At 41.4% G+C, this 12,809-nt stretch overlaps 1 protein-coding gene across 2 annotated transcripts in view; it reads right to left on the reverse strand.

Annotated features, from left to right (window-relative positions):
- Positions 1–1,945: 1,945 nt before the first annotated feature.
- ARSB (arylsulfatase B) overlaps positions 1,946–12,809 on the reverse strand; it is a 163,345-nt gene continuing 152,481 nt past the window's right edge. For both annotated transcript variants that reach the window (XR_014838112.1, XM_021084478.2), the window contains 2 exons: positions 6,085–6,207; positions 1,946–5,026 (listed from right to left, as the gene is read on the reverse strand). Coding sequence is in view for 1 of the 2 variants with exons in the window: in XM_021084478.2 (XP_020940137.1) it covers positions 4,761–5,026; positions 6,085–6,207 (389 nt within the window). In the remaining variant the exon portion in view is untranslated. The remainder of the gene's footprint in view (positions 5,027–6,084; positions 6,208–12,809) is intronic.

Here is a 12,809-nt window from a genome sequence, read left to right on the forward strand (position 1 = left end):
GCAACCACCATCCCTATTTATTTCCAAAACTTGTATCGAATCAACCCAAAGGAACTCTACCTGTGGTGTATATTCCCCATTCTCACCTCCCCTGACTCCTCATAACCTCTAATCTACTTTCTGTCCCTATGAATTGGCCAGATATTTTGTAAGAGCAGAATCATATAATATTTCTCCCTTGTATGTCTGGCTTCTTTGACTTTGGATGAAGTTTTCAAGGTTCATCTATGTTATATCCTGTGTCAGAGCTTCATTCCTATATATATATATATGTATATATATATACATATATATATATATATATATTTTTTTTTGCCTTCAGTGGGGCATTTGGAAGTTCCTGGGCCAAGAAACTGGGCCTCAGCAGCATCCAGAGTCACTGCAGTGACAATGCCAGATCCTGAACCCCCTGTGCCACAGGAGAACACCCTTTATTCCTATTTATAGTTGAATAATATTCCATTGTGTGGAATACCATTTTTTTGTTTATCCATTTGTTGATGGTCACTTGGGTTATTTCTCTGATGTACTTTTCAAAAAGATATAAAATATTTCTTTCCTTTTTATTGATTTAAGTGATTTCATGCTTAGATAAATATTAGATATTTTTTAAATGGAAGGGGTGAAAACCAAGTAAGCCTTTTATAATTAAGAATGACAGGTTTTATAAATATTACCTCTGGTTATTAAAAAATTATATTAAACAAGAAAATCCTTTCATTTTTATTATTTTTTTTTTGGGGGGGGGTCCTTACTCATGGCATGCAGAAGTTCCTAGGCCAGAGATCAAATGTGAGCCATAGCAGTGAATGGCCACAGCAGTGATGATGCCAGATCCTTAACTTGTTGAGCCAGCAAGGAATTCCAAGACAATCCTTTTTAGAGCACTGAGTACAATACCTAGGATATTACAAGCATTTAAAAAATTAGTTTTGTTATCATACTTTAGAAAATGAATGTTGGTTTTTCTTTTAAAGGTTGAGCACAGTCTCAGGCTATTTTGAGCACAGTATTATTATTTCACATTCTTGCACTAGAGTTTGGTCAGTTGAGAGTCAATCAACAAACATTTATTGAATACCTACTATCTGCCAGGCATTGTTTTGGACACTAAGGATATAAGAAAGTCAGGGATTGTCTACTTCAACCCATCACTTGCCAGGAAAAAAAAACTGAGGCAGAAAGAAGGTTAAATGTTTCGTTTATGTTATGTTAATCTAACACTAAAGAGCAAAGTTGGATACTTCTTCAGCTCCCTGTTTTCAAAGAGCGGCTTTGGATGAATGCATGTGGACTTGACTGGGCAATCTTTTCCCCCGGAGGCTACGTTTGCCTTTTCTCCTCTGTTGTCTGTGGTGGTGGTGAATAGGTCCACAAGCCTAACACTTCTTTTGAAAAGATGGAGCCCAGTTCTCCTCCTCTAGGTAATGGGCTGGACTTAGTGACTCAAAAAGGACGCGAAGAAAGGTGGACGTGACAGTGCTTGATTTTGGAGACCAGGTCATAAAACGTACTGAGTGCAGCTTTCCTTTCTCTCTGGGTTACTTGCTCTGCTGAAAGTTTACCGTGAGAATCTGCAATAGTCCATGGAGAAGCCCACAGAGCAAAGAACCAAGGCTCCAACCAAGAGCCTTATGAGTGAGTCATCTTGGGAGTGGGTCCTCCATCCCCAGTCAAGCCTCCAGAGGACTGCAGCCCCGGTCGACTGCTCGACTACAATCAGGTCATGACAGACCCTGAGCCAGACAGACCCTAAGCTAAGCCATTCCTAGAGTCCTGCTTCTCATATAATGCATGACAATAAATCTTCACTGTTTTAAGCTGCTACATTTTGGCATGAGAAAACTCATACACCCCCTTATTACTACTTTATATTCAAGCCTCTCTTGATCCTCTTCCAATATCCTATATTATAGTTTGTATCTTTGAGGCAGCGAAAGACATCTTTTTTAGCTCTGATCTTTTTTGCTCTATTTATTTATGTAACAGCTTTATTGAGTTAGAGTTGACATATCATAAAATGGGCCGACACATTTTTGAAATTGTGGTTAAAAACGACATAAAATTTATCATTTTAACCATTTTAAAGTGTAAAAAATCAGAGGCATTAAGTACATCATGTTTACAACCATCCCCATTATCTATTTCCAGAACCTTTTCATTTCCCAAAGGAACACCCCCTACTCACAGCTGACACATTTCAAAAGATTACTTTTTTGCCCCCCTCCCCCAAGCTGGAGCAATCAAGTAGCAACAAAGAAAAAAACAAAACTGTTTTTTAAAGGTAAACAAATTCAGAAAGAAATACCGTTAATACTTCTAAAGACAACATACGACTCTGTTCATCTTCATTCATGTACAGAAGAAGAAAATATGAGACACGTTCTATTACGGATGAGAGAAAATCTCAAATAAATGTTTTGACCAAAAAAAATCTGTTCACCTTCACGTACAGAAGAAGAAAATCTAATGAGACACGTTCTATTATGGATAATAGAAAATCTCAAATAAATGTTTTGACCAAAAACAATCAGTCTTTAAAATCCCTTTTAATGCCACCGAGTGTGCAGAACACCCACGTTGTATGTGGCCGTCGAGGAACGAGAATTGGGAACAGCTGCTGGGAGGACAGCGGGGGAGCACAAAGGTGTCATGCAGTCATGGCCTCCAATCTTTACGGCACCTATAGCCCTGGTACCATATTAATGGCACCTACAGCCCTGCACCGTATTAATGGCATCTATAGCCCTGGGGTTAGAAGGATCCGAAAGGAACATCTAGTCTCAGTTAGTTCATGACACCCACCACAGGCTTGGGAGTGAGAGGTAATAGCATCCTGGCCAGCAGCATGCCCGCCCAGGCGTGGGGCACAGGTTGGGAAGAGGTGTCCTTAGTTCTAGCACCATTTCCTTCCAATCATCATATCATAATACGTTAGTCGTCACCAGAAACCATTGCTATGGAATTGAAGGGTGACTGTTCCAAGACCTATATCGTCTTACTTGGTGGTTTTAGTTTCTAGTATTCTCAGCAAAAGAAAACTGAGTTACTGGCAGAAGAGAAGCTTCAGCAGGCATATTTTTCTCCCCTCTTCTTCTGAGAGGGCCTTCCCGCTTCACTATGGCATGTCCTAGACTGCCCAGATATGCAGCCTGTGCCCCTCTGCCAGGAGGGCAGCTTGACAACAGAAAAGCCATGGTTGGAAGATGTTTCTATTCATCCTTGTATTCAGCTCACTGGGCTAGCACCTTCCACTGGTGTGAGACCTTCTCATTTACTCATTTGTTCATTCGTTCATTCATTCACTTATTTTTCAAAAAGAATGCCTTCTATGTACAAGGCACTGATCCAGGCCTTGAAGGAAAGCAGTAAATGAAACAGTGGAGCTAATGCAGAAAAGAGTACAGTTTGAGGACCTATTTCTCTGAGTCTGACACTCTGGAGCTGATCTGGACTGGCCCATGTTAGTAGGACATGGGTAGGGCTGAGAGAGAGCAGGCGGGTCAAACTGTACCTCCCCTTTCCCTAGCCTTAGACCCTCCAAATAAGCAGTAAAACCGAGAGAAGAAGGGCATGCGGTTGTGCCGTCTTCTGCATTTACCAAGCCTTAGTATCCTGGATGCCAGCCGCTTCCTTTGTCAAACTGGCCTCTTCCATCATCTCAGGATGGTATGAGCCTTTCCCAAGGTTCTGCCTCACTGCTGGAGGATAGCAGTGCAACTCAGTACACGACGAGACGTAACCACAACCATGAGAATCAACGCCATGCAACCAGAAAAAATGTCACTAACCAGACAGCAGCGACCCAAGCATCACCCCGCCAGCTAGTCCTCCCTGTGCCCACCATGAGCATGCCCACAGAGTCAGACGTGCCGCCCTCCTGGGGATGGGCTCTAGCTTCCGTGTTGGGGGCCCAAAAAAGGCAAGCCTCGGCACTGTTCCAAACACCAGAGATGCTCAAAGCGGAGAAGCAAAGCAGCCTTCCCAGGCTCGGGATGCCTGAGTCAGAAGACGGGATAGAAGGAGAACCACAAAGGGAGCTGGGAGGTCGCAGGCAGACCAGACCAGATGAGCAATGGCTGGGAAAGAGTGGGGGGTTAAAAGCACATCCCTTTATTGGCAACATCCACACCAGTGAGTAGGCATATCGCCAGGCCCATCTTAACCACGAAACAAGCCTTATGCTTCCTGACAGGGTGAGTGATGAGATGCGTGAGCGAGGGGTGAAGCAAGGCAGGTTATTTGCCTGGGATGCCTGAACACAATCTCTCACGACATGGAGGAGCGCTGGCCAACAGAACCATTAACAACTGTCTGCTCCTTTCATTTGTTACGAGAAATGTGAGTCACTCCCATAAAACCCGGCTATTGGCAGAGGGAAACCTAACATCTGACTTGTGAAGCAAAAAGAACCAGCTGCTCTGGCCTCCAGGACTCAATCGCTTCCTCCTTCCAGTCAAGTCCCCAGCTGTCCCACAGCCTAGGAAAAAGGGGACGAACCCAGTTGCCCTCTCCTTTAGACACATGCCACAGCCAACAGTGCAAGTGTTCACATTTTATCAGCTTCGCCAATGCCCTAGGGGTCGAAATCAGATACCTCAGTGTGGTTTAGGAGCGAGAGAAGTGGTCAGGGGGGACCCAGGTTGGGAGCATCAGTGAGACAAGAGTCACACCAGTAAAGCCCTGAAGTCCATCGTGTACCAGGAAGGCTTTCTAGCCGCCTCTCCCGCTCTCCCCACCCCCAAGGCTGCCTTGAAATCCTACATCCAAGGACCCCAAGCCCCAGTGGCCTTGGGGTCGCAGCGGGGGTCTTGTGCCGGGAAGTACACAGGCACAGAGTGCTTCTGGTAGAACTGCAGGCGGGTGAGGAGCAGCTGGACGATGTGGGGGTGGTCCCTCGACAGGTCATGCCTCTCCTCTGGGTCCCGCTCAAGGTCAAAGAGCCAGGTGGTCTTGGTCGGTGGGTCCGAGGAGGGTATCTCAGAAACATTGTATTGAGACGGTGGAGGAAACCAGTGGCCACAGCCTGGCAAAGAAATACAACAGTTTACTGGGGGAAAACCACTGCAGGCAGCTTCTCATTTCCAGGAAGACATCAGGGGAGACCAGGCTGAGCTGGGGGGTGGGAAGGGACGTGCGAAAGAGATGCCCTTGATGCCATGTCCAGATCTGTCTCAGACTCTGACCTCTGGTGCATTAACTAAACGTGTCTCGCTGTTTCACAACCAGGGTGTCCAGGAATGTGCATGTGAGTGTGTGTGTGGGGGGGGGGGGAGATAATTTTTAGTTGGTGCAATAACGCAAGGAGGGGGATCCTACTGCTCTTTAGGGGTCATGGGCCAGTGATGCTGAAATATCTTACAACACATGAGACAATCACAAACGACGAAGGGTTTGTGCAAATGCCAAGAATGCCCTGATGATCAACGCTGTTTGATTGCATCACGGTCTTAACCGTCATCCCACATATCATAAAAATATTTCAAAGATGTCACTCTTAGAGAATGTGCTCAGGGGAAGCAGCCTCCTCCCCTGGCAGGACCGTTGGTCACAGAGGTAGCTTCCAGAGTTTCTCATTGCTAGCTAGGCGTGCTGTGCTTGCCAGCCACGTGTATCTGAAACCTTTATTTTTCGTGATCCGCTGGAGCTGCATTTCTTCCTTTTACCCTCCCTGACCCCTGAAGTTCATTCTCAACTCTGGAAAATTCGGGACCAGATTACACTCCTCCCTCTCATTCAGCAGCCCCGGAGATCAGGTTTTTGTTCTTTTTTTTTTTTTTTTGGTCTTTTGAGGGCCCTACCCTCGGCATATGGAGGTTCCCAGGCTAGGGGTCTAATCGGAGCTGTAGCCCCCGGCCTACGACAGAGCCACAGCAACACAGGATCCGAGCCGCATCTGTGACCTACACCACAGTTCGCAGCAACGCTGGATCCTTAACCCTCTGAGCGAGGCCAGGGATCGAACTCGAAACCTCATGGTTCCTAGTCGGATTTGTTTCCACTGCGCCGTGACGGGAACTCCGGCAATTGTTCTTTGGTAAATTTTTCCCTGCTGTTCTGGTGGGAAAGGCTTAAGCCTTCTACCTGGGTAGCCCGTGAGGAGCTTCCAGTTCCTGTATCTAATTGCAGCATGGACAGATGTGTTGAAGGCTGAATGCTCTGGAAGAGAAAAATCATCCTTTGCCGGAGCTGTGCTGTTCCCAAGACCTGGGGAGAAATAGTTGGGAAGAATTAGATCACTGTTATTGGAAAGTGTGGTTATAAATCAGCATTTTATATCCCTCTCGTAGAACAGTAGCTTTTATTCAACACTGGAGCGTAAATGTGTATCTTGCCACAGAAAAGAATCTTCTGTTCAATACAAACAGAAAGCTACAGTTATATTAAACGTCAGTCATAAACCCCCACAAATATAAAGGAAATCCCAAGGAGACTAGAACCCTGATTCTTCCTTAAAACCACTACGTTCTGCCAACGTACAGCTGGCCATATGCACAAGTGCCTTCTGGGCCAGCACGCTGGGTTGTTTTTTTGGTTTGTTTTGTTTTTGCTGTTCAGGGATTGAATTAAATAAACATATTTTCTGTGTATACGTATACCTATGTAGCTAATATAACACATTATAAAATGTACATTTCAATGGCATCTGCCTCAAGCTATTAGAGCTTAAGTATACCATGATAAATCATACATATTTATTTTAACCACACTTACGAAATTATAAGTTAAGTGAACAATGCCCAGTTAACTATTCAGATAAGATAATTCTGGTATAGAAAACATTGCTTGGTATCATGGATTATATTAATTTATCACCTTGAGGTCATCTATTAATTGCTTATCTGGTTTTGGGGGAAGCAATTAATAACAGCTGCTCCCCCTTCCCCTCTTGAGGTTGGAACCAGAAAGACAGAGCTAAAAATTCTGCATTTGTTACTGAGAAGGTTGATTGGAGAGGACATAAATTCAGATTGGGTGCTAATTACTGACCCCTGACTTAGATGAAACCACTCATCACTGATCTTGCTGGAAAACCTCTGGGCTCCCTCAGAACATGCAGCCCAGAGCCAAACAGTGGGTTGATGTATATCCTGGGGACAGGCTGGCTCAGAAAGAAGACAGACAACAGGGTCTGATTTGAGCATGCTCAGTTCCCTCTTTCGAATAACTTTCTCCTTCCCCCGCTTCTGGGGAGGAGCAAATAGGGAGCAGGGAAGGAGACCTGAGTTCTCCTCTAGTTGAGGATACTTGCAGATCCCTGAAGGCAAGGTATGGAGGTCTCCAACTCACTCCTACCTGTGCATGTTTGAAAGCCTCAATGTAGGATCTAATTATATGATACTTAGTGTGCTTTAAATCCACACTTATGTGTTAACTTTTCAAAGAGTGGTCACAGCAATCACCTTGGGTGCAGTTCCAAAGGCTACCAGTCCAAGGACTAATAGCTCTGGGGTGTGATGTGTCTGTAACAGCCACCATCCGTCCAGCATCAACATCATGTGCCCCCCACAGCACCAGAGAGGGACTTTTGTGCTGCTTGTGTGTGTGTGCGTGCGCGCGCGAGCGGGAAGCATTGTTGTTGGTGGAAAATGCAGAGAGTCCCATTCTTTTGTCAGTCTTGTGGGAATGACCCCGGGGAGGCATACGGCAGACTGGGCCAATAAACATCAGTGATGTCAGACCTTCAGTCTTAACAATCAGTGCCAACAAATCTCTAGCACCAAAGAGGAAATCTTTGGGCTTCATGTTTCTGTTCGCTTGTGGTTATTCTGGCTCCAATACAAATGAATGCTTCTAGCGATTGAGGTGCACAAGAATGTCTATCATAGGAAGTACGTTCTTAATAGACAGACTATGGTAGAACTGTGAGCCCGCATGATCGACTCCTCTCAAGTTTGTATAAAGACCACATTTTGATGGCAAAGAATGTGAAATAAAACAAGTATGCTTTGGGAACATAAGCAAAGGAAGAAAATTTAGCTCCCTCAGCTATCCTGACATTTATATACATTTATTTTTAAAACAAACAGGAACATAAAATACCCAAACAATAAATAAGTCTACAACTAAATGATGAAAGATACTGTTACTGCAGCTTAATCTTTTTTTCCATTTTGAAAAATTAAACAAAGAGAAAAGTACAAAGACTAATATACCTAACACCCTGTGAACTGTCACCCAGAATGAACAAATGTTAACATTCTGTCGTATTTTTTTTTTTTAAGAAGAGAAATAGGACAATTAAGATGAAGTGACAGTCTCCTTTGTCCCCATCCTCAAACCTAGTCCCTTCATCCACTGCTCCAAAGGCTGCTGCTCCCATGACTTCAGTGTACAGTGTCTCCTTCAGCCATTTACAACAGAGGAACACAACTGCCAAGGAATAATATACAGTAGTTTTATACTTTAGAAATGTACATGTATGTGTTACATTACATACATTTTGCAACTTGCTTTTTCATCCACTACTGTATTTTTAGAGCTCTGTGAATATGTAAGTCCATATATATATATATATATATATATATATATATATATACACATTCCTCTTAACTATTTAATAGTTTCACTGTATACAAATACCACATTCTATACATAGAATTTATGGAATGTATTTCCCTTTCTTTTTTGGCTGCACCTGCAGCATGCAGAGTTCCTGGGCTAAGGATTGAACTCTTGTCACAACTGTAACCAGAGCACAGCAATGATAACGCTGGATCCTTAACCTGCTGAGCCACAAGGGAACTCCTACATATTTCCCTTTTTTTTTTTTTTTTGTCTTTCTGCCATTTCTTGGGCTGCTTCCGCGGCATATGGAGGTTCCCAGGCCAGGGGTCGAATCGGAGCTGTAGCCGCTGGCCTACGCCAGAGCCACAGCAACGCGGGATCTGAGCCATGTCTGCAACCTACACCACAGCTCACGGCAACGCCGGATCGTCAACCCACTGAGCAAGGGCAGGGATCGAACCCGCAATCTCATGGTTCCTAGTCGGATTCGTTAACCACTGCGCCACGACGGGAACTCCATATTTCCCTTTTGATGGCAATTTAGGTTACTTTACTTATTGATTGATTGGTTTCTTTTTGCTAGCACAGTTGGCCTTTGAACAACATGGGGTTGAACTGCACGGGTCCACTTACATGCAGATTTTTTTCAAGAGTAAATACTAGGAGCTCCTGTTGTGGTACAGTGGAAAAGAATCCCACTAGGAGCGATGAGGTTGCAGGTTCGATCCCTGGCTTCACCTAGTGGGATCTGGCATTGCTGTGAGCTGTGGTGTAGGTCTTGGACTTGACTCGGATCCTGTGTTGCTGTGGCTGTGGTGTAGGCCTGCAGCTGTAGCTCTGATTCAACCCCTAGCCTGGGAGCCTCCATAAGCTGCAGATGAGGCCCTAAAAAGAAAAAACAAAAAAAATTAAATACTATAGTATTACAAGATCCATTGTTAGTTAAATCCATGGATATGGAACTATGGATGCAGAGACATCATGGGTACAAGCACCAACTGTAAGTTGTATGCAGATTTCCAACTTCACAAGTGTAGATGGTTGGTGCCTCTAACTCCCACTTTATTCAAAGGTCAACGGCACAAGCTATCCTACGGTGGACACTGGTCTTCAAGACTGATCTCATTATTATTGACCTTTTGCATTTTCAATGTACATTTTAGGATCAGCTTGTCAAGTTTCACATACAAGTTGCTGGGATATTGATGAGGATGCTACTGACTCCAGGATCAATTTAAGGGTACTGGTGTCTTAAAATACTGAGACTTAAAATTCATGAGTATGGTGGATCTCAACATTTACTGAGATTTTTAATTTTTTCTCCTAATAATGTTTTATGACTTTCTGTGTAGAGATGCTTCACATCTTTTCTTAGGTTTATCCCTAGTTGATTGATGTTTTTGATACTATTCTAAATGCTATTTTAAGATATACTTCATATTCTGAAGGCTTGGTGCTGGTATATAAAAATACAGTTGACTATTTTACATATTGACTTTGTATCCAGGGACTTTGTCAAATTCATTTGTTAATCTAATCCTTTGTATTTCCTATATGTGACATCATCATCTATAAATAATGATACTTGTTTCTCCCTATATTATCTTTACATCTTTTAATTTTCTTACTTTATGACACGGAATAAAATCTACAGTATAATTCTGAATAAAAGTAGGAATAGTATGAATTTCTGTCTCATTCCTGATTTTAGAGGGAAAGCTTTTAATAATTCACTATGAAGTCAATATAAAATCTTAGTTGATATACTTTATAGATTAAATAAAATCCTTTCTAATTCCAATTTACTAAGAATTTCTATTTTATCATAATGGTTGTTAAATTTTATCATACACTTCTTTTGCTTAAGATAAGAATATCATATAATTATTCTTTTCTATCCTTGAATGTAATGAGTTCCGTTTACTGATTTTTAAATGCTAAACCAACCTTGCATTTATGGAGTAAATCCCTTTTAGTCATAATGTTTATCCCATTTTATATATTGCTGGATTTACGTTTTGTTTAAGATTGAGGATATTTGTCAGTAAATATTCACATTTTGTTTAAGATTTTTGCATCATGCTCAAGACAGAAACTGCTCTATAATTTTTCCATGTAATGTTCTTATCATGTTATTGAAATAAAGATATATACATCTTATAAAAAGGATTGGTAAGTGTTCCCTGAAGAGTTTGTGTAAAACGGATGTTACTTCTAAATATTCTGAAGAGTTCATTTGTGAAGCCATCTGGGCCTAGAGTTTTGTGGGGTTTTTTGGCTTTTTGGGGGGGCCACACAGTGGCATATGGAGGTTCCCAGGCTAGGGGTTGGATTGGAGCTGCAGCTGCTGGCCTACACCATAGACACAACAATGCCAGATCCAAGCCCTGTCTGAGACCTACACCACAGCTCACAGCAACGCCGGATCCTTAACCCACTGAGTTGAGGCCAGGGATCAAACCTGCAACCTCATGGTTCCTAGTGAGATTCACTTCCACTGTGACACGGCAGGAACTCCAGCCTAGTGTTTTCTTTGGGGGAAGGTTTTAAATTATTGATGTAATTTTTAACAGACATAGGACCATTTAGATCTTCTAATTCTCCTTTTGTCAGTTTTCATAACTTCTATTTTAATGGGAATTTGTCTAATTCATACAAATTTTTGGCTTCTTATTTTCTTTTTAAGGCCTATAACGTCTTTATTAATATATCTTTTTATTCCTGATATGAGCAATTTCAGCTTCTCACTTTTTTCTCTTGATAAATTTTGCTAAAGTCAACTGATTTTATTCATTTTTTAAAACAACAAGCTTTTAGACTCTCACTGTAGTATGTTTTTCTATTTCATTAATTTGTTTCTTATCGTTATTCTTTTATTTTCTCTATTTTCTTTGGACTTAATTTGCTGTTCTTTTTATAACTCCTTGAATAACTGATTTTCAGCATTTTTGATATATATATATATATGATATATATATATATATATATCAAAAGTATATTTCTGATATATATACTTAATACCATAAATTTTCATTCAAGCACTAATTCATTTTTATCATGCAAATTTTAAATAAGCATCTCATTTGGATTAAAGTATTCTCTAATTTCCATTGTGATTCCCTTTTTGACTCATGGATTATTTGCAAGTATTGCTTAATGTCCGAACATTTCAGAATTGCTTAGGTATCCTTTGGTTATTAATTTCTAGTTTAACCTCCTTATGATTAGAAAACATATTTATTGATTTTTAAAAATAAAACTCTTAATTTTAGAATCCTTTTAGATGGTAATATATTATTCAAATCTTTTGAAAGATGTTGATATTTGCTTTATGATCCAACACGTGGTCCATTGTGCAATGTTCTATTCTTGAAAAAAAAAGTACTTTCAATTTTTAAGACTATTGCAACTGCTTATATTATTAATTGCTTATAAATTTAGAAGCATTATAATTGTTAGTTGATCTTTTCATAATTTTGAAAAATGTCTTCATCCCTAATAACGTTTTCTGTCTTCAAGTCTACTTTGATGTACAGATATTGCAGCACTGGCTGTCAGTGTGTTGACAGTCTTTGCATAGTATATCCTTTTATCTATCATCATAGTATTAAGCTCATATGTAATAAAAAGAAGCATAAAAAAATGGGATGGTAGGCAAGATAATGAACCCCAAAGACATCCATGTCGTAAACATCCTGGAACCTGTGACTATGTCACCATATATAGCAAAAGAAATTTTGCAGAAAGGATTAAGTGTAAGGACCTTGAGGTGTGGAAATCACTCTAGATCATCTGGATGAGCCCAGTCTTACCGCATGAGTCCATAAAAGCAGGGACAGTGTTCTGAGTATTGTAAAAGGGAGATATGGCCACAGCAGAAGGTCAGAGAGATGCAACACTGCTACCTTTGCAGATGGAAAATGGGGACACAAGCTAAGGAAGGTGGACAGCCACTAGAAGATGGAAAAGGCAAGGGAATGGACTCCATATGGGAGCCTCCGGAAGGAACACAGTATTGCTGATACCTTGATCTTACTGAGCCTTCTGAGACCTGTGTTGGACTTCTGACCTATAGGACTGTAAGTTCATACATTTGTGTTATTTTAAGCCACCAAGTTAGCAGTAATTTGTTATAGCAGTGATAGAAAACGCACACACAGGGTCTCTCTTATTTGTAATCTTACAAATTAATTAGGAAGAAAGGATATGACATTCGAAATGGTAAAATGATGCAGAATATGATCAAAGTCAAACCGTAAATATTATAAAAGGTCACAGTAGGAAGAAGTTGATGAGGGCTG

The sequence above is a fragment of the Sus scrofa genome, chromosome 2, assembly GCF_054392235.1.
Source record: "Sus scrofa isolate SSC_HxYL_T2T_F1_AM1 chromosome 2, Sscrofa_HxYL_maternal_Yorkshire_Landrace_v2.0, whole genome shotgun sequence".
Lineage (NCBI taxonomy): Eukaryota > Metazoa > Chordata > Mammalia > Artiodactyla > Suidae > Sus > Sus scrofa.